This window comes from Apium graveolens, chromosome 8, assembly GCF_009905375.1.
Source record: "Apium graveolens cultivar Ventura chromosome 8, ASM990537v1, whole genome shotgun sequence".
NCBI classification, from domain to species: Eukaryota; Viridiplantae; Streptophyta; class Magnoliopsida; order Apiales; family Apiaceae; genus Apium; species Apium graveolens.
In genome coordinates, this window is record NC_133654.1 from 251,212,571 (window position 1) to 251,233,839 (window position 21,269).

At 36.5% G+C, this 21,269-nt stretch overlaps 3 protein-coding genes and 1 pseudogene across 3 annotated transcripts; 1 reads left to right on the forward strand and 3 right to left on the reverse strand.

Moving 5' to 3' along the window:
• The first annotated feature begins 3,725 nt into the window (after positions 1-3,725).
• LOC141678847 (inactive leucine-rich repeat receptor-like serine/threonine-protein kinase At1g60630) lies at positions 3,726-8,768 on the forward strand. Its single transcript, XM_074485252.1, has 2 exons — positions 3,726-5,565; positions 7,936-8,768. Exons 1-2 carry the CDS (start codon positions 4,242-4,244, stop codon positions 8,592-8,594), a joined length of 1,983 nt encoding a protein of 660 aa, XP_074341353.1. The 5' UTR covers positions 3,726-4,241; the 3' UTR covers positions 8,595-8,768.
• Positions 8,769-9,489: 721 nt separating this feature from the next.
• LOC141680627 (cytochrome P450 76A2-like) lies at positions 9,490-11,109 on the reverse strand. The gene is made up of 2 exons (XM_074486802.1): positions 10,201-11,109; positions 9,490-10,101 (listed from the first exon to the last, which is right to left on the reverse strand). The coding sequence occupies exons 1-2, from the start codon at positions 11,107-11,109 to the stop codon at positions 9,490-9,492; spliced, it is 1,521 nt and encodes a 506-aa protein (XP_074342903.1).
• A 1,376-nt stretch (positions 11,110-12,485) lies between these two features.
• Positions 12,486-14,072, reverse strand: LOC141677207 (cytochrome P450 76A2-like; annotated as a pseudogene).
• Positions 14,073-15,470: 1,398 nt separating this feature from the next.
• LOC141680628 (cytochrome P450 76A2-like) lies at positions 15,471-17,363 on the reverse strand. Its single transcript, XM_074486803.1, has 3 exons — positions 16,452-17,363; positions 15,752-16,346; positions 15,471-15,604 (listed from the first exon to the last, which is right to left on the reverse strand). The coding sequence occupies exons 1-3, from the start codon at positions 17,361-17,363 to the stop codon at positions 15,471-15,473; spliced, it is 1,641 nt and encodes a 546-aa protein (XP_074342904.1).
• Between the last annotated feature and the right edge of the window lie 3,906 nt (positions 17,364-21,269).

Here is a 21,269-nt window from a genome sequence, read left to right on the forward strand (position 1 = left end):
TAAACTTAGCTCGATTCATGATGGAATACGAGTCTGGTGCATAAAATAAATGCAGTTAAAAGGCCGAGTAGCCACTTTGTAAGGATATTCCTAAATGACAAGGAAAATGTGTCTTCAATATGCATATATCGTGTAATCAATATGCAAATTGGGAGATCACATTATTGTGTATGAAATGGTATGTCTCACATCTATGATGAGGACATAATATCATTAAACAACTATTCTCAACGAGAATTATCATGATTGACTATGTAAAGTTAAATGATAATGTTTGGATCCACTAACCAGATGGTTAAACTGAGCGAATCTGTTTAAGCCAAGGGAATCTAGTTAGACCGAGAGATAGTTGTCAAATCATCGAGAGGAATGAGCCTTGCCTATTGCTTAACGGCGTCATGGTGGACACCCAACCTTGCTGACTGGAGATCCCAAGAACTTGGTTCAATGGGACAACTAAATCATGATGACCAAATCACTGTGGGGGTAACCCCTGGCCTATTTCTATGATGATGAAACAGTGAGACCCGTAAGGTACGAGGTTAAGCTTTATGCTTTTAATGATCTTTGACGAATACAGGGATTTCAAGTTTGAATACATAATATTCGGTTAAGTAAACGCGGGTTACTCTATAAGATAAAGATCACCTATGTAAGAGAGAAGTATGGCCGCTTCAAAGGAGAATTGCGAGGCACAATTCTTTAGAAACTCTTGCAGAACCAGGACGATGTTCCAGGGCCAAAATGGACATAATCATGAGAACTGAATGAGTCAGGAAAGTTATAGTGATGAGTATGTCATCATTTACACAAACGGTCGAACAGTTCAAGGACATCGCGTCATACTGTCTACCAGTAAAGTCGATATACTTATTCGAGCGAAGGTTCAAGGAGCATTCTCTACCTATCGTATGCTATATCCGACCGCCGGAACTATCACCAAGTCAAGCTCCGCGTCTGTCTGTCTATATGGTGCGTGCTACTGGACCATCAATCTCATTTGTGGGGGATTGTTGGACAAACTTAGTATTTTAGACTAAGTTGTCAATCATTTTGAGACTCTATATGAGTGAGACACATTATGTGTTAGTGGTGTGTATTTATTGGAACATATTCTTCTCTTCGAGGGGATTCCAACGCATATTAACACGCTCAAAATGAGTAAAAGGTGAATGAGAACTGATGTTCCAAAGTTTTACCTTTTAATATGAAAAGTGGTTTTGTACCACATCGAGAGTAGCACAAACCTATTCCTTAGTTTTTCTTATAAATACCATGTACCACATCGAAAAGAAAAACAAGTCCTTTCAAGCCTCTCTTTATAAATAGAGTCTTAGGGCACCAGTTTTATTAAGTCGAGGAAATAAGAGTCATCTCTTTCATTCTCGGTCTCTTTAGTCTTAAATTTTTCCAATATTCCGGTGATAGTTCTCGGGCTCAGTTCAAGTTCGCTGAGAGTATATTCGATCTATCGATTATACTAGTATCTCGTTTTATCCTGGGAAGCAGGTCGCTAAACACGGATGGTGCGGGGCGAAACTGCTTTAAGGAGACAGTTTTCTGGACTCGAGATTAAATCCAATCTCTGTTTGTTTTCTCAAACCCTTCTCCTAATTTAATTGTTAATTCTCATATGCTTATGTGATTTAAGAATTAACAATGTTTTGTGAAGTAGTTATATATTCAATATATATATATATAACAATGTCTTTATCGTACAAGATTGCTAACAGTAACATGTTGTAAAATGTTAGTCTAGCCTGTAGATAGGAATGTTATTTCGAGACTTGATTTTAAGTGAGTCAGTTACGTAGTTGCAATAAGTTATGGTTGAAGTGTGTTTCTCATATGGGAGATTTTCAACACATTTGATACCTCAATTCGGTTAATTAATGTTAAAAATTTCATCCCTCAAAGGTGGAATTTATTTTATGGGAGGAATATTAGAAACTTAGGTGATTGTCAAAATTTGTGTCGGATTTTACAGTGTATACAATGTGAGATCTATTTAAAATCGCAGTCTGGTCTCAATCGAACAAATGTATGACAATTTCTTACATTTGAAGCACAGACAAATTCACCTACCATGCTTTGCAGGAGTCTGAGCTGTGTTTGATGTTTACTTCAGTTTATGTATGAAAATTTAAACTAGTACTATCGAACTAGTAGGTGTATACTATTATTAAATATACGATTCTATTTGGGCTTCCTCTAACAGTATAAAATTTTAGACGAGCTGATTAGTCAAAATGATATCAGAGAGTGCTCTGGTTACTCAACAACTACTAATACATGAGATGGTTTTGTTTGTCGACAAACTTTTTTTGTTGCAACCTAAAAATTAAGTCCGGAGAGAGTGACATGACACCCTTATATTCACGTCAATTTTTGACATTAAATCTATCCGCTAAAAGAGGAGAGTGTTGAATCCAACTGAAGGATATAATTACAAAAGACAGCCAGACCACAACCCCTTCAATTTCCTCACACATGACCCATCTCTGTTTCATCAAGCCCTGCCCTCTTCTGTTCTTAATTTTCTCTTCCTTCTCTCTTGAATTATTTCAGATTCACCTCACAAAAATGGGCATTCTTTTTTATCGCTCATAAGAGCATTTATTATATTACTGTTTAATAATTCCACATTATTAGAAGTTGGAAAAACCCATGTCTAGCTCTGAATTTGTGGGGTATTGAAATGGATCCATCTTCATGATATGGTCAACTTATTTGTTCTTCACAGAATTCTACTATTAAAATCAGTTAACAGCAGCATCAACTGAGTCAGATTATTAGTTACACTCGAATTTGATTCCATAAAATATGAGCTGTAAATCAAGGTGTCTAATTCTCCCTTTTAAGCAAATTTAAGATCATATATTTTTTTCACAAATAGGTGTCCAAAATATCACAGCCTGCGAGAATAGTCCTTTTCATTTCAAAGAAACGCCGGATTAGATACAAAAATATGAGAATATGAAGACGATTGACGGGCATGTGCATGAGAATTAATGAGTATATATCGATGAAATGAAAATTTAGGGGATACGATGAGTTTGATTTAACCAAGATAATGAGTTCTATTCTATACCACTAATTTTCTTATTTAAACACTATTTGCTTGGCGTTTGAATTTAAGGTTCTGATTATTGTTAACAAGCCACATTGTCTACGAACTGAACACCCTCTTAGCAACTGGTCAAATTATGCTACTACACAACAAACTTGACATTGTGTATCAAGAATCAAGATACCAACCTGTTTGTATAATTTCGAACCTATACAAAACACTAAAAAAAATACACAACAAATATATGGAGAGAGAACAAGAGAATACAGAAGGCTGCAGTTACATTATAAAAGGCTGTTTAATATTATATTTAAGTATCTGAAAGTTTCACGTGAAAGAGAAGCCATGTGTCCGTGAGTTTTGCGAACAAACAAGTTCGAGAAACCAAGACGTCCCACTTCCCAATATATCCCAACAACCCACTGCTATTAGACCATCCGATTCTGTATTTTTCAGGCAAGCATTCAGCTATTTTCACTCAACTTAATTTAGCTTCCGATCTTAACCATAAAATTTAAATACTCACGTACACAACTTTCATAGATAAAACATTTTCGTTAAATTACACATGCTTTTGTTTATTTTCTTAGATTTTCGCTAACGTTATCAAAAAAGAGTTCGACCAAGTTTTACAATAATAATATTTTTTGAGTGGACACGTACATGAACATGAGTAGAGAAAAGATCCGCGTACATTTTGCTGCGACGAAAAGCATAAAAAATAGGGCATGCATTGAAAAATAAATCAAAATAGCTGTCAGTTCTTGGAATTCCAGATTGTAAATTACACTTGTCCCCATTCTTTCTGCAACATTGACTGAGAGGCTTTAAATTATACACATAAATCTTAACTTGTGAAAACATTTTTAGTTTAATTCTGTCACGTTTGTTAGCTAGCTAGTCAAAAAGCTTGTGACCTTAGTAAAGTGATAATGACACTTTAATTGGCGCCTTTATTTTATTAAATTTACTCAGATGAGCTCCTTGAAGATTCATATATAATTCCCATTTACATAAATGTATAAACACACACTTGAAATTATTAGTTGTATAGATCTTGATTCTTGAACTTTGTCATTTTTGTAAAAAAGATGGTTTTGTTAGCACATTCACATTCAAGAAAGTTCAAGATTCTTGACATGCAAGGTCAATATTGAGAGCTTTGATCAAAATGTTGCATCTTTTTTCAAGGTACAATCTTTATTCTATCTTTTTCTTGATTACATATTTGTGTTTTGTTGTTGGATCAAGTAGTAATGATGATGTTGAAGCTCTTTTAGCCTTGAAATCTTCAATTGATCCATTGAATTCACTTCAATGGAGTGGTGAGAATGTTTGTAAATGGTATGGTGTTAAAGAATGTTTGAATGGAAGAGTTAGAAAGCTTGTGTTAGAACATTTGAACTTAAGTGGAACATTAGATGAAAGGAGTTTAAATAGTTTAGATCAACTTAGAGTTCTTAGTTTCAAGAACAATTCACTTTATGGTCAAATCCCAAATCTTTCTGGCCTTGTTAATCTTAAGGCTATATTTCTGAATGAGAACAACTTTTCGGGTGATTTTCCGGGGTCTATTTCGGTTCTTCACCGTCTTAAGGTTGTGGTCTTTTCGCAAAATCAAATTTCCGGGGATATTCCAGTGTCGGTTGTCAGCATTCGGAGACTGTATGTTCTGTATTTGGAGGACAATCTTTTGACAGGTTTTATTCCGGGGTTTAATCAAACGGGGCTTAGATTTTTTAATGTTTCGAACAATTTACTTTCTGGGGAGATTCCGGTGACTCCTGCATTGGTTAGATTTAATTTTTCGTCATTTTCTGGGAATTTTGAGTTGTGTGGTGAACAGATTAATACCCCATGTAATGGTAATTTGATTGGGGCTCCTCCGTTGAGGAGCCCTGGTGTGAGTTCTGGACATGAAACGAAGCACCGGAAAAGGAAGAAGATTATATGGGTGGTTGTTGGTAGTGTAGGTGGGGTTCTTTTGTTGTGCATTTTGATTTGGCTATTAGTATTTTGTATGAAAAAGAGGGGCAAATATGAGACTAGGGAAGACCGGAGTAAGGCCATTGGCGGTGGCCAGGTGGTTGCAGTGGCACCGGTAGTGGAGGAAGACGAAGGAGGAGGTGGGAAAGGGGGTGGACACAACTGGGAGGGAGATGGGGGAATGGGAAATTTGGTGTTTTGTGGGCCAGGAGATCAAGAAATGAACTATAGTTTGGAGGATTTATTGAAGGCATCAGCAGAGACATTAGGAAGAGGAACGATGGGGAGTACTTATAAGGCAGTTATGGAGTCCGGTTATATTGTGACGGTGAAGAGGTTAAAGGATGCACGATATCCGAGGGTAGAGGAATTCAGGAGGCAAATGGCGGTGGTGGGAAAACTCCGGCATCCAAATTTGGTGCCTATCCGAGCTTATTTTCAAGCCAAAGAAGAAAGGCTTCTTGTGTTTGATTACTTCCCCAATGGCAGTCTTTTTTCTCTCATTCACGGTATGTTTTTCTTTGTGTTATATATGTGGTACCATTTTGTTCTTGGTTATCCTGGGTCAAAGAAATCTAAATATTCACATTCATAAAACCTCCAGTTAGAATCCAAAACTGGACCTTTTGTTTAGAAATTTTCAGATGCTAAGAAATTTTAGAGGTAGTATTTCGAGCAGAAATATAAATACATCAGCAATGATGTGCAATTCCTTTGGCTCAATGTGCAGAAATGCCTTTGAACTGTTTACACTGGTTAACCGGAAAATATTATCTTCATTTAGAATCAGTGTTGATCTTTAATTTCTGCTGTATAATTCTTAAATTAGGTCATCTGTTAGCATCATCAATACATTTTTAGATTGAGAATATGATACAGGGAACACTTATGTGTCTCCTAAAACATAAAAGTACAAACTACTCTAGTAATGCCATAAGATACAGACATAAATATGTGATGACATTGAGTAATGTATCCAATTGTAGTACCATTCATTTTGAGTACTGATTTTGCACCAACTTATCATTATTATGTATAAAACATACATTTAAACCAATAAAACAAATGAATATTAATCATCAAAGAAAGTGATGAAATAAATTTGACTAATTTAGTTAAATCATACAGTTTGATATATTTTCGCTAGCTAGGCATCATAATTCAAAATGAATTCATGCTTCTTAGAATTACTCTGTATTGTTAAAGAAACAACTGAACTATACTGTAGGTAAATTTTAGATGTTTTCTCTAGCATTGAAAGTTATTAGCATAGATATCCAGCTAAATGCAGTAACTAGACAAAAAGAAAAAGGAAGAATAATAAGTCTGTGTCGTTTTGTACCTTTTCGTCAAGATTTGTACTGGTAGTTTAAGCATCCACACTCAAGTATTCAATTTTAAATTTCCAGTGCTGTGTCACTTTACAATAAAATCAAATACAAAGTAACCCATGATTAGAAATGTGGATGGGCGTGGGGTATAAAACAGAATTTTGTTTGAAATTTCTCCGCGCTAGATTTAAATCAAGCATTCAGTACAATATGTAATTAGCATGATCATGATCTAGAATATCGATGTATCTGTATTCTAAACCAAATCAAACATTATACTTATCTCTTAGTAGAATATGGCATCGAAGAGTTATATAGGGTCCGAGAAGGATGAGATATAAGCAAAATTTACGTTTACAAGGCCAAGAAGGGTTCTCAGAATTTTTCTCTATTCTTAATAATATAGGCAGTACTGTTTTGTGAAGATCCCAGGCCTTTCAAAAAATCTGGAAAGGTTTAGGTAGATACTAATTATTTACTCTATAAACCTCAGCTTCTAATTCCACTCAACTGTTTTTTGAAGTAGTCATCCATGGTGGACCTCGCCATTATAATCAGACATCAGCACAACAACTTTTCTCAATTTAGAAATTCATACACTTAAAAGTTTCTTCATCAGTTAGCCCTGTCTAACTATTAGCCTGATATGTCAATTTTGCTTTTGCAAAATCTAAATCATGTGTTCATTCATCAACAGATATACATCAATTTTTTTGTTACATGATGCTACAACACTTGCATGATCTTTCTCTAGTTCATAATTTAGTAACAGTACCAAACGCAGGCCAAGTTGTAATATTTAATGAAAAGTATATGTAAAACTTGCTGCTTCTTTTTATGAAATATAGAGTGAATCTGAACTAGGTCCCCAAACATCGAATTTGACAGGGGTCTGAACTTTTGGATGGACATAATTTCTGAATATGTAGGGTCCTTATAATATAATGCATAATCAAAGAGGATTAACTTTAAGGTAATAATATGCATTTAAACTGGGAAATGATTATGATGCTCTATTATTCTCTATCAGCTTTCCTTGTCAAGCCATCGCTTCACCTTGATCTGGGTGAAACTGTGAAAGATACCAATGGTTTCCTGTTCCATGAACTTTATTCTCCAAAAGCTCTGTCCCTTTTAGTTTTAAATAGTTGAGCTGCGCATCCATTGGCCAGTCACATTTCACAACCACTTTAGTTCAGATTTTCATATCTCCATCTACAGAAAATGACACATCAAGTGTTAAATGTAACTGTATTTTTGACTAAACACTTGAATATGTATAATCTATGGCACTTGTTTTTGGTAAAAAAAATAAAAAAAATTTATGGCGTGTTTCTACGCATATGAAAGGTCATTTGTGAAATTGAAATGATCAATACTGACTGTTACTCTCAATAATAAATTCGGTTCTGTTCAACAATATATGAGATTTGCTTGTGTGAAAATGCATAATATTCAAGATTTTTCTTTATATTTGTGTAGATTTAGAATTTATCATTTACCATTACATTTACGTAAGTAATCGTAGTATGATTGATGTTCTTGCAGGATCGAGAACATCAGCTGGTGGAAAGCCTCTTCACTGGACATCATGTCTCAAAATAGCAGAAGATTTAGCCACTGGGCTAAACTACATCCACCAAAACCCTGGCCTAACACATGGCAACCTGAAATCGTCCAATGTACTTTTAGGATCTGACTTCGAATCTTGCCTTACAGACTACTGCCTTACCACATTCCGGAAACCTGATTCAACCGAAGAATCCACTGCCTCTGCCCTTTTTTATAGAGCACCTGAATGTCGCGACACACGTCGTCTCCTTACCCAACAAGCTGATGTCTACAGCTTTGGCATCATTCTCTTGGAGCTCCTCACAGGAAAAACTGCATTCCAGGACCTTGTCCAAGAACATGGCTCTGATATTCCAAGTTGGGTTCGAGCAGTACGGGAAGAAGAGACTGAATCCGGTGATGATCCTGCCTCAGGCAATGAAGGATCAGAGGAGAAACTTGCAGCTCTTTTGAACATTGCAATGGCTTGTGTTGCACTTGCGCCAGATAGTAGGCCAGGAATGAGGGAGGTTCTGAAGATGATTAAAGATGCGAGAGCAGAAGCACAAGGGTCTTCTAACAGCAGTGATCATTCTCCAGGGAGATGGTCCGATACTGTTCAGAGCTTGCCTAGGGATGAACACTTGAGCATATGAGTATCAGAGTAACTTTTAGACATTCAAGAATCAAGCCCAGAAAGGGTTCATTTGTTGTTTTTGTAGCTCCTTTTTTAATAAGTAGGCACGGTAGCTGAGGTCTTTTTGTTTTCGAAGGCATTTGTAGAGTGAGCTTCAAGCTAATTTGTGAAAAAGGTTCTATTTATTTTATTATGCAGAATAATGTAACTTTTTTTAAAATTTTCTTGATTTACCTCTGTCAAATAATCAGTGTTTGCATATTTTGGAAGAATTGAATGATTGAACTATAAGAGTTTTACCAACATTGCCACCAACTCAGATTTCTGGTAAAGATAGAAACTGGAAGAAAGGTTCTGGGTTCTGGAAAAAATTCATGTAGTATACTCCAGTAGGAAAAGACTTATCCGTTTAGTAGGAAAATTGGGTGCATGGACTATTTGCTGAAAAGATGGTTTAGTGTCTGCACTAGTGACTCTTTCAGTGATTCTCTAAGTTCCTATAATAAATGTGATGGGCACATGTTTGTCTAACGCCCAACTAGAGTTTGGCCCTGTGCAGAATTAACAATAATCATCCAGCACGCTGTGCTGTGACGTTCTAACAGCGTAAACTAACAAAATGCAACAATGTATCCACACATTAATTCTGAAGTTTGCAGAACAGCTAAAGAGGCTAGAGTCACAGGAGTATACAGCTGATAACAGTCTCATGCTGATTTTTGCATAACAGCCACAGCAGAATGAATAGTCAGATCTAAAGATGATAAGCATATAACGATAAACATATTGACAAGTGAAAACTATAAGGTACACCATATTCATGTCAAGCATGGTTTTACTTCTGTTGCTGCAAAAGGGAACAGCCATGTAGAGCTGCATATTAGATTTACTATGATACAAGAACATGTTTACTTTTATGCACACCGTGTAGCTACTACAATCAAGTGTTCTAGTTTTTTTGCTGTTGTCCCCATTGTCTCCATCATGTCCATTTCCCCCTTACCATGAACATCTTTACAAACCTCCCAGTCAAAATGATAGAGTAATGAGCCCAGAATCAGTGGCAGCAGACGATGAGCCAAAGAAATACCTGGGCAAATCCTTCTCCCGGCCCCAAATGGTATAAACTCAAAATTTTGTCCCCTGTATTCAACATCTGAACCTAAGAACCTTTCAGGTTTGAAAGACAAAGCATCTTCCCACCTTTCTTCATCTCTTCCAATTGCCCAAGCATTGATTAAAACTTGTGTATCTTTCGGAATTCTATAACCCATGAAGTTGGTTTCAGTAACTGCCTTTCTTGGAATTAGAAGTGGAAGTGGAGGATGCAAGCGTAGTGTCTCCTCCACAGTTGCTTGTAAATAAGGCAGAGAATCGATATCTCTATCTTCCAGCTTACTATTTTTTCCGATAACTCTAGCAAGCTCAGCTTTAATCTTAATCATTGCTGCAGGATTTTGCAGGAGCTCAGACATAGCCCACTCTATCGTGGCACTAAACGTTTCTGTCCCACCAAAAAACATTTCCTGCATCCATTTTCCACATATACATTTTTTAGAATGCATGTAATGTATACATGCTATAATTATATACTGATAAGCAACATCATTTCTAGTTCAACTTACCAGTAGGAAAATAATGATTTGGTGGTCTGATAGCTTGACTGGTTCATCCTTTTCGGTGTCCTTGGAATCTAGCAAGACATCTAAGAAGTCCTTGCTCTCTGATAGTCTCCCTTCCTTCTTTTTCCGCTGTTTCACACGATCCTCCACAAATCCAGAAGTAATTTCTATCGTTTTTCCCAAATCATGATCCATTCTCTTCCTCAGTCCTTGCAGGTCAAGCCATCTAAGCCATGGAAATATGTCTGACACATTAGGCCGACCCATGCATTCTAAAAATCCTGCCATCGCCAAGTAAAATTCAGAGGCAATCTTTGAATGTGGATCCACCAAGTCGCGAGATATCAAAATATTTCCCATCATGTTATATAATGCAGGGAAAACAAAGTGTGTCAGCTCAAACCCGGTGCTTCCACGTTCTTTTATTTCTTTTTGGATCCACAACACCATGTTATCCACACATTTTTGTCTAATCAACTTTGTTTCGTTTAGCTTCTTAGTAGTGAATAGCTCAACAGCACATATCCGCCTCAAAGTGCGCCAATAGTCTCCATAAGGAACTGAACCTGTAGAGCACTTGCCAAAGTCATGTGACCACATTGTGTCAACAATAGTCCTGTTGATGAAGGAGAGGTCATGGTTCCTGAACAACTCTTCGGCTGCAGCTGCAGAAAGAACAGTCATGGTCTTGACTGAACCAAGGTTTGTCCACACAACAGGACCATATTTTGGTTTTAGTGCTGCTAGGCTTCTATGCGGTAGATTTCCCAATTCGAATATGTTGCCAAATATTGGCCAACCCCTAGGGCCTGGTGGAAGTTTACGATTGTAACGTATACTTCTCAAATGCCAAAGAAATGACAACAAACCTATCAGTACAGAGCAGAGAATGTAGTTCCAAATCCACTCCATGCTCATATAAGATACTACAGTTTATTGAACTAAAAATTCAACAAGCTAAGATCAATGTTTCAATATTTGAAATACACTCGATATACCAGTAAGATTTATAACATACTCTGATGTACTAAATTTTCAAATAAAATTCACTTGATTTGCTTTTCTTAACTTCTGAGACTAAGATCAGACAGCTCTATAAACGATAATACTATTTATACATATGTTCATCCTCTGCTAGAGACATAAAACTTCTTTTCGCCTCTGAAGGGGGCACACGGTTTACGTCTTGAATCGAGCTGGCAGCCGGCCAAGATTTGTTGAAGAAAATAAAAAGTGAGAACCAATGGAATGATAGGACATTATGTCATTATCAGAAAATACAAATATAGCACGGACTTAACTATATTATGCCTCTTGACATAGATATACTACTGATGTTTCTTCTGCATCATCCTCACTTTTTATGTCTTTCCTCTTTGCCTTATTTTCGAGTAGGTGGAGTGGAGGGGGATACCACTGGCGTGACATGCGTGTATTTGCACATAAGTTAAAGATATTTCTTCATATCACATTGTGCTTCCATGACACAAGGTGAGAGTGCTGGAATCCATCTCAATATCCAAAACTTTTCCCTCTATTATTTTGGCAGTTTTCGTATCTTCTCTAGCACTAGAAACGGCTCCTCTACAGCTCAGGCAATGACGACTTCAATGTAGTTACTTGGTACTAGTTACATTTTCATGTACAAGCCTAATAATTACAGCACACTGCAAAATTTTCCCAAGTCCACAAGTCCACCATAACTGAAACTGTTATCATCTTGTTTTAGGGTAAACATTATCCACTTTACTCCAAGAATCGGTATCCAGTATCCTACCTAAATAACCAACGTCAATGATATGAAATTTCTTTAATATAGTGTCTGGAAATTATTGATCAAGATTAGAAATCAACAGAAGTTCTTGACATATTCAGGAACACTTGATCGACACGCAAGAACATCCTTTAAAATACAATATCTGCACCTTCCACCAGTAGTGGACAACTCAACACAGTCACCTTACATTGCAGGTTAAACATCATTCTCTGGTAATGCAAAATTAACTATTTTGATAAGCTCAGCTGTGATAGTATCGACATTTATGCATGGGAATGAGTTGATATGTCAAAATTAAGGTAACAGTATATGTATCAAAATACAAATTAGATAATGGCAGTGTGCATAGTACTGGTGAGTAGGTAACACAACCTTGTAAATAACACAATTTCAATTTTACTCTTATTAGAAAAATTAAAGATACAGCAAACTACAGTTATTGCGTTTGTTTCCATTCTTATTAGGACAATGCTAGATCAAAGTAAGAGTACTTGTTTGATCACGCTGTCTTTCATTTTGGAAATGCTTGCAAGGGCTCTAGTTTTCTTGCCGCTGTCCCCATTGTCTCCCTCATATCTTTTATCTTCCCATCATCGCAAAGCTCCCACTCAAAATGGTGAAGGAGCCTAGAACTAAGTGCACCATTTGATGAGCCAATGGAAGACCTGGGCACATCCTTCTTCCAGACCCAAAAGGAATAAACATGAAGCTTTGACCCTTGTAGTTAATATTTGAGTCCAGAAACCTTTCGGGCTTAAAAGACAATGCATCTTCCCAAGTATCTTCATCTCTTCCAATTGCCCAGTAATTGACCATGACTTGTGTGTTTTTCGGAATACTATAGCCCATGAAGTTGGTATCTCGAACGGCCTTCCTTGGAATCAATAGTGGAGCTGGAGGATGTAGACGTAGTGTTTCCTCCACAATTGCATGCAAATAAGGAAGACTACCGATGTCATTCTCTTGCACTTTGTTATTTTCTCCGACAACTCTAACAAGCTCAGCTTTAATCTTCTTCATTTGATTAGGATTTTGTAGGAGCTCGCACATTGCCCACTCAATGGTGGTGCTTGATGTTTCTGTTCCACCAAAAAACATTTCCTGCACAAATCTAATGCACTTAAACATGTCCTGTAAGAAAAAATGGTCATAATCTACACTATGAATATTACTTGTGCTTAAACTTACCATTAAGAAAATTGAAACTTGGAACTCTGACAAATAAGCCGGTTCAGTCTTTCCTGTGCCCCTATAATCTAACAACACATCCAAGAAGTCCTTCTGTTCTGATGATAATTCCTGATTTTGTTGCCTCTCCAACACACGTTCCTTCACAAATGTGGAGATTATTTCTATGGTTTTCTCTAAACTACAATCCATGGTCTTTCGTATTCCCTGGAGATCAAGATTTCTAAGCCAGGGTAATAAATCAGAGATGTTGGGACGGCCCACACCTTCGTTGAAACCTGCCAAAGCCGTTTAAAATTCAGAGGATATTTTCGACTGTGGATCCATCAAATTGCGAGACAGCGTGATATTCCCGATCATGTTAAATGATGCAGGGAACACAAAGTCTTTAATTGCAATTCCCCTGATAGCACTTTTTTCTATTGCATGTTCAATCCACAACAACATCTCTTCCACACACTTTTGCCTAATCAACATTGTGTCGTTAATCCTCTTCTTGGAAAATAGCTCTGAGGTACATATTCGCTTTAAGGTGCGCCAGTAAGTGTTGTATGAGCCAAAAGCTATAGAGACCGTGTTGTAGTCATGTGACCTCATGGAGTCATTAGTGAAACGGTCAGCAAAGGAGAGATCATGGTTTTTGAAAAACTCTTCGGCTGCACCAGCAGAAAGAAGCACCATGGTCTTAACAAAACCAAGATTTAGCCACACCAGAACCATATTCTTGTCTTAGTGCTTCTAGACTCCTGTGGGGCAAATTTCCAAGATCGAAAAAATTGCCAAAAACTGGCCATCCTTTAGGACCCGGAGGGAGCTCAGAACGTCTGTCTCTGTTCTTTTTCAGGTGCCAAAGTAGTAAAATCAAACTTATTAAAGAGGACCAAATGACATAGTTCCCGTTCCACTCCATCCCAGACTGTAATGTTTGCTGTGTAAAGTCAAATTGGAGTTGCTTATAAAGAACGAACAATTATATGTACCATGTTAAATAACATACGAACAATTATATGTCCCTTGTTAAAGATTTTATTCACATTTACATGTATAATTTGAAGTACTTATTTATCTGTGACTTAACAAAAAATGTGATCTTGATGTGAGATGGTGCTGGTACAGATTTTATAGACAATCTGAAAATACTGAAATTTCAAATTGCATTATTCTTTAATAAAATGGAATGAAATTGCACAGAAATGAATGTAACTAAAAAAGTGAAATGAAACAGCTAAAAGGAAAACAAAGAAATACTACCTGAGACTGAGAGTAATAGCTCAATTTGATTGGAAACATGATGTGTTTACACCAGACATATTTTCAACTTCAAAGCGCCTGATTGTTGTATATATGCTGTATAAAATATAAGATTATAACAAATTGTTGACATCACAGATAACATACCTACTACATACAAACCTACCAAAAAAAGACCAAATAGCTTACTGCAGATTTCCTATGCATAGTCTTGGGCAGCCTCGTTTATTTCGCGATTAGAGTTAACAGTCACCTGATCACAAAGCTACCATATTGATTTCTTTGTTTCAAGTGTCTGTGTTCTAGTCCATGCTCCCAGAATTCTTATAGATGTGCATGTGTTGTATCATATTTGTTTCTTCTGCATTATCTTTGAATGCAGCTATGTAGATGCTCAAATATTGAATTGGCACACATCTCATGTTGAAACCCACCTCATACATTTGGCCTAGATGTTGCTTACCATATTTTTTATTATACCTTTTTCTTATTATATCTGATGGAACACCTGCTAATTTCTAATAGATTTGCACTGCAACTGCTGAAAGAAAATGCAGCTTTCCAATTAAAACTACTTCATACTTGAAACATGGATGCCTATATAGGCTACAAATATAACTGAAGCTGGAACTGCTTATCTACAATTTCACTAAACACTTGAAAATGTATAGGTGATGTGAAAGACGTCACAAAATTGAAGAGAAGTGCTTCAAAATAAGGTTGTGTGTTACATATTCTGCTTCAAAGAGTATTTATTTATTTATTGTTGACATGCAAAGAGTATTTATTTAGTTGTATTTTACTTATTAAATTTTAGTGATGGATTAATTATTAAAGAAAACTAGTATTTAAGAATGTAGTATTAGTTACAGGTATTTTGTAAAGCCAATATATTGAGCTATAACATAATAAAAAAGCAGTACATATCTTCTGCAAGAAGGTGTCTTTTACACTGATTTATCTGACACAGTGATTATCCCAGCTACATAAGTATCCCTTTTTCGGCTCCAAGATGATGTTTGGTAGGCTTATGCATGAACCTTGAAATGACACTAACTCAAAACACAAAGTCTGGTCTAGTATTAGTTAAACACATTAGTCCTCCTACCAGACTTCTGAAGTAGCTCGCATTGACTGATTCCGTATCATCATCACCAACACACAGTTTATCATTCATGTTCACAGGAGTGCCTGCAGTTTTACAAATCAGCATATTGAAACATTTAAGAAGACCATTAGCATACTTCATCTGAGATCATTAGCTTGATATATTACATGTGACATAACATCTGCCAAACAAAGACATTACGGGGTATATATTGACAATCCTTTTTTAACATCGTTTTGGAATTGCATGCAAGGGCTTTAGTTTTCTTGCCGATGTCCCCATTGTCTCCATCATATCTATTATCTTCCCATCATCACAAAGTTCCCACTCAAAATGGTGAAGTAAAGAGCCTAGAACTAAGTGTACCATTCGATGGGCCAATGGAAGACCGGGGCAAATCCTTCTCCCAGACCCGAAAGGGATAAACTCATAGCTTTGACCCTTGTAATTAACATTCGAGTCCAGAAACCTCTCAGGCTTAAAAGACAATGCATCCTTCCAACTATCTTCATCTCTTCCAATTGCCCAGTAATTGACCATAACTTGTGCATTTTTCGGAATACTATAACCCATGAAATTGGTATCTCGAACTGCCTTCCTTGGAATTAATAGTGGAGCAGGAGGATGTAGACGTAGTGTTTCCTCCACAATTGCATGCAAATAGGGAAGATTATCAATATCACTTTCTTGCAGTTTTTTGCTTTCCCCAACAACTTTACCAAGCTCAGCTTTAATCTTTTTCATTTGACCAGAACATTGTAGGAGCTCGCACAGTGCCCACTCAATAGTGGCGGTTGATGTTTCTGTTCCGGCAAAAAACATCTCCTGCACAAATCTGACGCACTTAAACATGTCTTGTAGTATTAATTTTGCTATAAAAACATTAGCCATAATTTACATTTTGACCACACTACCTATGCTTAAGCTTACCATTAGGAAAATTGAGATTTGGAACTCTGACAATTTAGCTGGTTCAGCCTCTCCATTGCCCCTATAATCTAACAACACATCCAAAAAGTCCGGTTTTGATGATAATTCCTGATTTTGTTGCCTCTCTAACACACGCTCCTTTACAAATGTGGAGATAATTTTTGTGGCTTTTGCTAAACTACGGTCCATGTTCTTCCTTATTCCTTGGAGATCAAGCTTTCTAAGCCAGGGTACTAAATCAGAGATATTGGGACGACCCACAGCCTCGTTGAAACCTGCCATAGCTGCGAGAAATTCAGAGGAAATTTCCGAGTGTGGATCCATCAAGTTGCGAGACAGTGTGAGATTCCCGATGATGTTAAATAATGCTGGGGACACAAAGTCTCTAACCGCAATTTTACTGGTTCCACTTCTTTTTACTTCATGTTCAATCCACAACAATAGTTCATTGACACGCTTTTGCCTAAGTGGCATGGTGGCGTTAATCTTCTTGTTAGTGAATAGCTCCGAGGTACAAATTCGCCTCATGGTGCGCCAGGAGGTGTTGTATGAGCCAAAAGGTAAAGAGACCGTGTAGTAGTCATGTGACCTCATCGAGTCAGTAGTGAACCGGTCAATAAACGAGAGATCATGGTTTTTAAAACACTCTTCTGCTGCACCAGCGGAAAGAAGCACCATGGTTTTGACAAAACCAAGATTTAGCCACACAACATGACCATATTCTTGTCTTAATGCTTCTAGACTCCTGTGAGGCAAACTTCCAAGATCGAAAAGATTGCCAAAAACTGGCCATCCCCTGGGACCAGGAGGGAGCTTAGAACTTCTGTAACTGTTCTTTTTCCTCAGGTGCCAAACAAGTAGAGTAAAAATTATCAAGGCGGCCCAAATGACATAGTTCGCGTTCCAATCCATGCTAAATTTAAGTATCTGCTGTTCCAAGTCAAATTTTAGTTGCTTATGTAGAGACCTGGTTAGTTCAGTGGTCTTCAGTAGTGTCATGAAATACTAAAATGCATTAGGCTATAGCATAAATAACATTTTTTCCCAGCTGATTTTGTGTAACAGAAATTAGAAAACAGGACATGCAACTGAAAGAAGTGATATGAAACAGAAAATAGGATACAGGGCATGTACCTAAAAGAAATATAATTTATACAGTAGAAGTTTGAGTAGCATACCTTCAGAGAATCTGAGATTTGAGTATATTTAGGTAGGTTCACACCAAATATATTTTTAACTTCACAGCACCTGATTATAAGTTAAATAATATTTGAATCCTAACATCGATAATGTCATATTAAAATAAGTCCGTGTATCGCATACTTGTTAGCTTGTATATATAATTATAACAGACCTGATATACAGAGTCCTATTTTGTATTCACCCAAACAGAGACTACAACTTTTGTTTTCTTTCAATTGAGCTTCAGCAAACAGTACAGTTGACATCACTGTCACATGCTTGCTATTTATTACAAGCCTACCAAATAAGACTAGACCCGACAATTCGGATAATCGGTTCGGTTTCGGATCGGTTCAATTTCGGATCGGATCTACTTTTGGATTATAATATATTTGAAGACTATTCGGATCGGATCGGATCGGATCGGATCGGATGTGATTCAGTTCGGGTCTAATTCGGATTAAAATCGGATAAAATTCGGATTAAGATCGGACAAAATTCTGTTCAGATCAAATTCGGTTCGGATATTTTCGGATCATAACCTATTTATTTTTTCAATTTTTGAGATTCAAAAAATATCCTTTTTATTTAATTTAGTATTTTTAATGTAATATAATGTACTTTTACAAAAGAATATGATTAAATAAGTAATATATCATAAACATAAAATTGTTTAAAATATAAATTTTGCTTATTTCGGGGTATATTCGGTTCGGGTAATATATTATTCGATTTTAATCGGTTCCAAGTTATAATCGGATCTTGTATTTCGGATCATTTTCAGTTAAATTTTCGGTTCAGATATTTTTCGGATCGGTTTAAATCGGTTTTCGGATAATTATCGGATTGTATAATTCGGATCTCGGATCGGATTTTGGTTTCATGAATTTCGGTTCGGTTCTTCGGATCCAGACCTATTTTGCCCGGTCTAAATAAGACTAACAGCTTCACTGCATAGTCTCCCTGGACAGCCTCTTTTATTTAGGGTTTATTTCCCTTCTATTCCATGCTTCCAGAATTTTAATGGCAGTGCATGTGTGTATCATTTTTGTTTCTTCTGCATTATCTTCGAATCCATCCATGTACCAATATTGACTGTCCACGCATCTCATGTTCAAACCCACCACAAATATTTGACCTAGCTGCTGCTAATTATCGTATTTCTAGGGTGTACCTGTTCTTATCTACATAGCTTCTGGAGAGTTTGTCGAGAGACTATTTGTTTCTTCTTTAATGACCGTGAAAATATCGCTGAACTGATATTAAGAGTATGACCAGAAGTACTTTCCCGTCATCAGAATCACCACCGTCTAGGTTATCAACTAATTTTATATTTTGTGGGGAGCAATGCTACATACCCCGAAAAAATAATATGTTCTCAAATAATACGTTGAGTTATTTTATTAGTGGGACTCATATTCATGAAGAAACAACCAATAACACTTAGACAACTCACCATTTGGGAACGATTCAGGAACGCTCCTGAGAACTCTAGCATTTCTCTTCTGGGTGTGTATAAAATAAATTGTGATCAACTGTACAATTAATGTATCTTAAAAAAAATTAACTGCAATAAAGTGATCTCGCCTTAAGTGATCTTGCATCGCCTTCTCCATCTACCTACTCGCCAATCCAACTATGTTATCTGAGATAAGTAATATTAGGTTCCTCAGACTCCTAACCAGACTTTTGAACAATGTTCTCATACAATGTTGCTCCAATCTGGCCTAGATGGCAAGGAGCTTTTGCACATGTTCGTTAATCCATGAACAGGATTTATACAAGGATTGTTTTTGGTAAAGATCATGTACATACACTACAAGAAAAATGCATGACAATACCATTCTTATCCCGCCCCCCAGCATCAGACAACGGTTGAAAGACAACGGTTAAAAAAATACCGTTGTCCTAAAAAATACAACAACGGTGAAATGATTTTGAAAAAAAAACAGTTGTGTGAGCTTAAGGACAGACAATAGTTATCTATCAGTTCAAAAACTGTTGTCTTTGTTATGCCCTCCCATGGAATCAGACAACAGTGTGCAAACTAAAATGTTGTCTTAGAATACTAAGACAACACGCTAGAACTGTTGTTAAATAACAACCATTTATCAGATTAAGACGATGGTTTTGCTGCTTATGTTGTGTAATTTGGACAAGTGCTTATTCTTACCCTTGTCTCATTAAAAATCAAACAACTGTGCGTTTATACCATTGTTAAAAGGAAAGGCCACAGATAATGGTGTTTTAAAGCATTATATTTATAAGATTTACACGACGGATTTATAACGCGTTGTCTAAACACCACACTTTAAAAGATACTTTTAGAGGTTGTTTTGAATTATTTATTTTTCATTCTCCCTCCTATTTTAATTTAATCTCCCACAAAATTTTAACAACTCAGCAGTTTACTTTTTTCATCTATCAACTAATAGACAACGGTTTGAGATGTAAAAAACTTGTTAGAAACTTAAACACACAATGGTTTGGTTCTTCATGCATGTTGTCTAAACTCTAGGTAGAAGATGGTTTAATAGATTATCTATAAACTGTTGTCTCTGAGTAATGTTAAAATGAAAAAAATGAGTTGTATATATATTAAATCCCCAGAAAATTAATCCAAAAGTAGCCAACCAATGACTACCTAACAAAATATCATCCAACCAATATAGACTAGCAAAAAACCCTCAAACAAGTTGGCAAATCAGAATATTTCCTCAAGTCAACAACTAATTTCAATTGGATAATTCACAAACCAAATTACTTATTAAGATGTTATGTAAGCTTACTTATCACACCCAACAAATAATTACTTATTGCAGAATTTCACTCGTCAAAGCAAGTTCACTTATGGAATTGTGATGGAAGAGATAACAACACGAGATGAAAGCAGTAATATATGTCCAGCTGAGCAAAGGGTGTTGCCAAGTGGAGGCGTAAGTGCTGATGGACCTCCGACAACCCTCAGTGGCACTAGCATTGACCGAATGGCATTCTTACAGGCTAATATAACAAGAGACAACACAAAGTTTGTCAATTGAGCAATTGTGGGTGAAAGAAATGTATTCCAGGTAAGCAAATTGATAAAAGTTCATAAATAAGTAAAATATCAAGAGTATTTCTTGAAGAAACTTGATGAGTTGATGTTAAATGATTACTGAGTATTTTCTTCCTCGTTGTGTCTTTCTAATACCCGTGTTCTTGACTTTTTCTGCAGCTAGACCAGGGTCTTTTTATTGGCAGTAAGTTCCCGTTTTTTAATCGTCACCAGTTGACTTGGACCAAATTCCTCCAGCTGAAGACAGTGGAAGAAGGTGCTGGTAACCCTCCACCCCCAGTAACAAGTTCTTGGCAGAGAAGAAGCAGGGTATGTTATTCCTAGAGGACTAACAATGAGATTTACAGAAGGGGGGTTGAATGTAAATCTCAAAACTTTTTCAGGTTTTGAGAAGTTTATTAAAGCAGTGTGTTCTAGATGAACAAGTGTATGAATTGCTTTGAGCTAATGCAGACAGATATATATTCAAACACAAAATGTAAAGAACACAACAAACTTTAAAAACTTTTCTGGTGGATTTGTTGTTCCACCAGAGATGGTATATTAGAAAATCTGTGTTCAACAATGTTGATCACAGC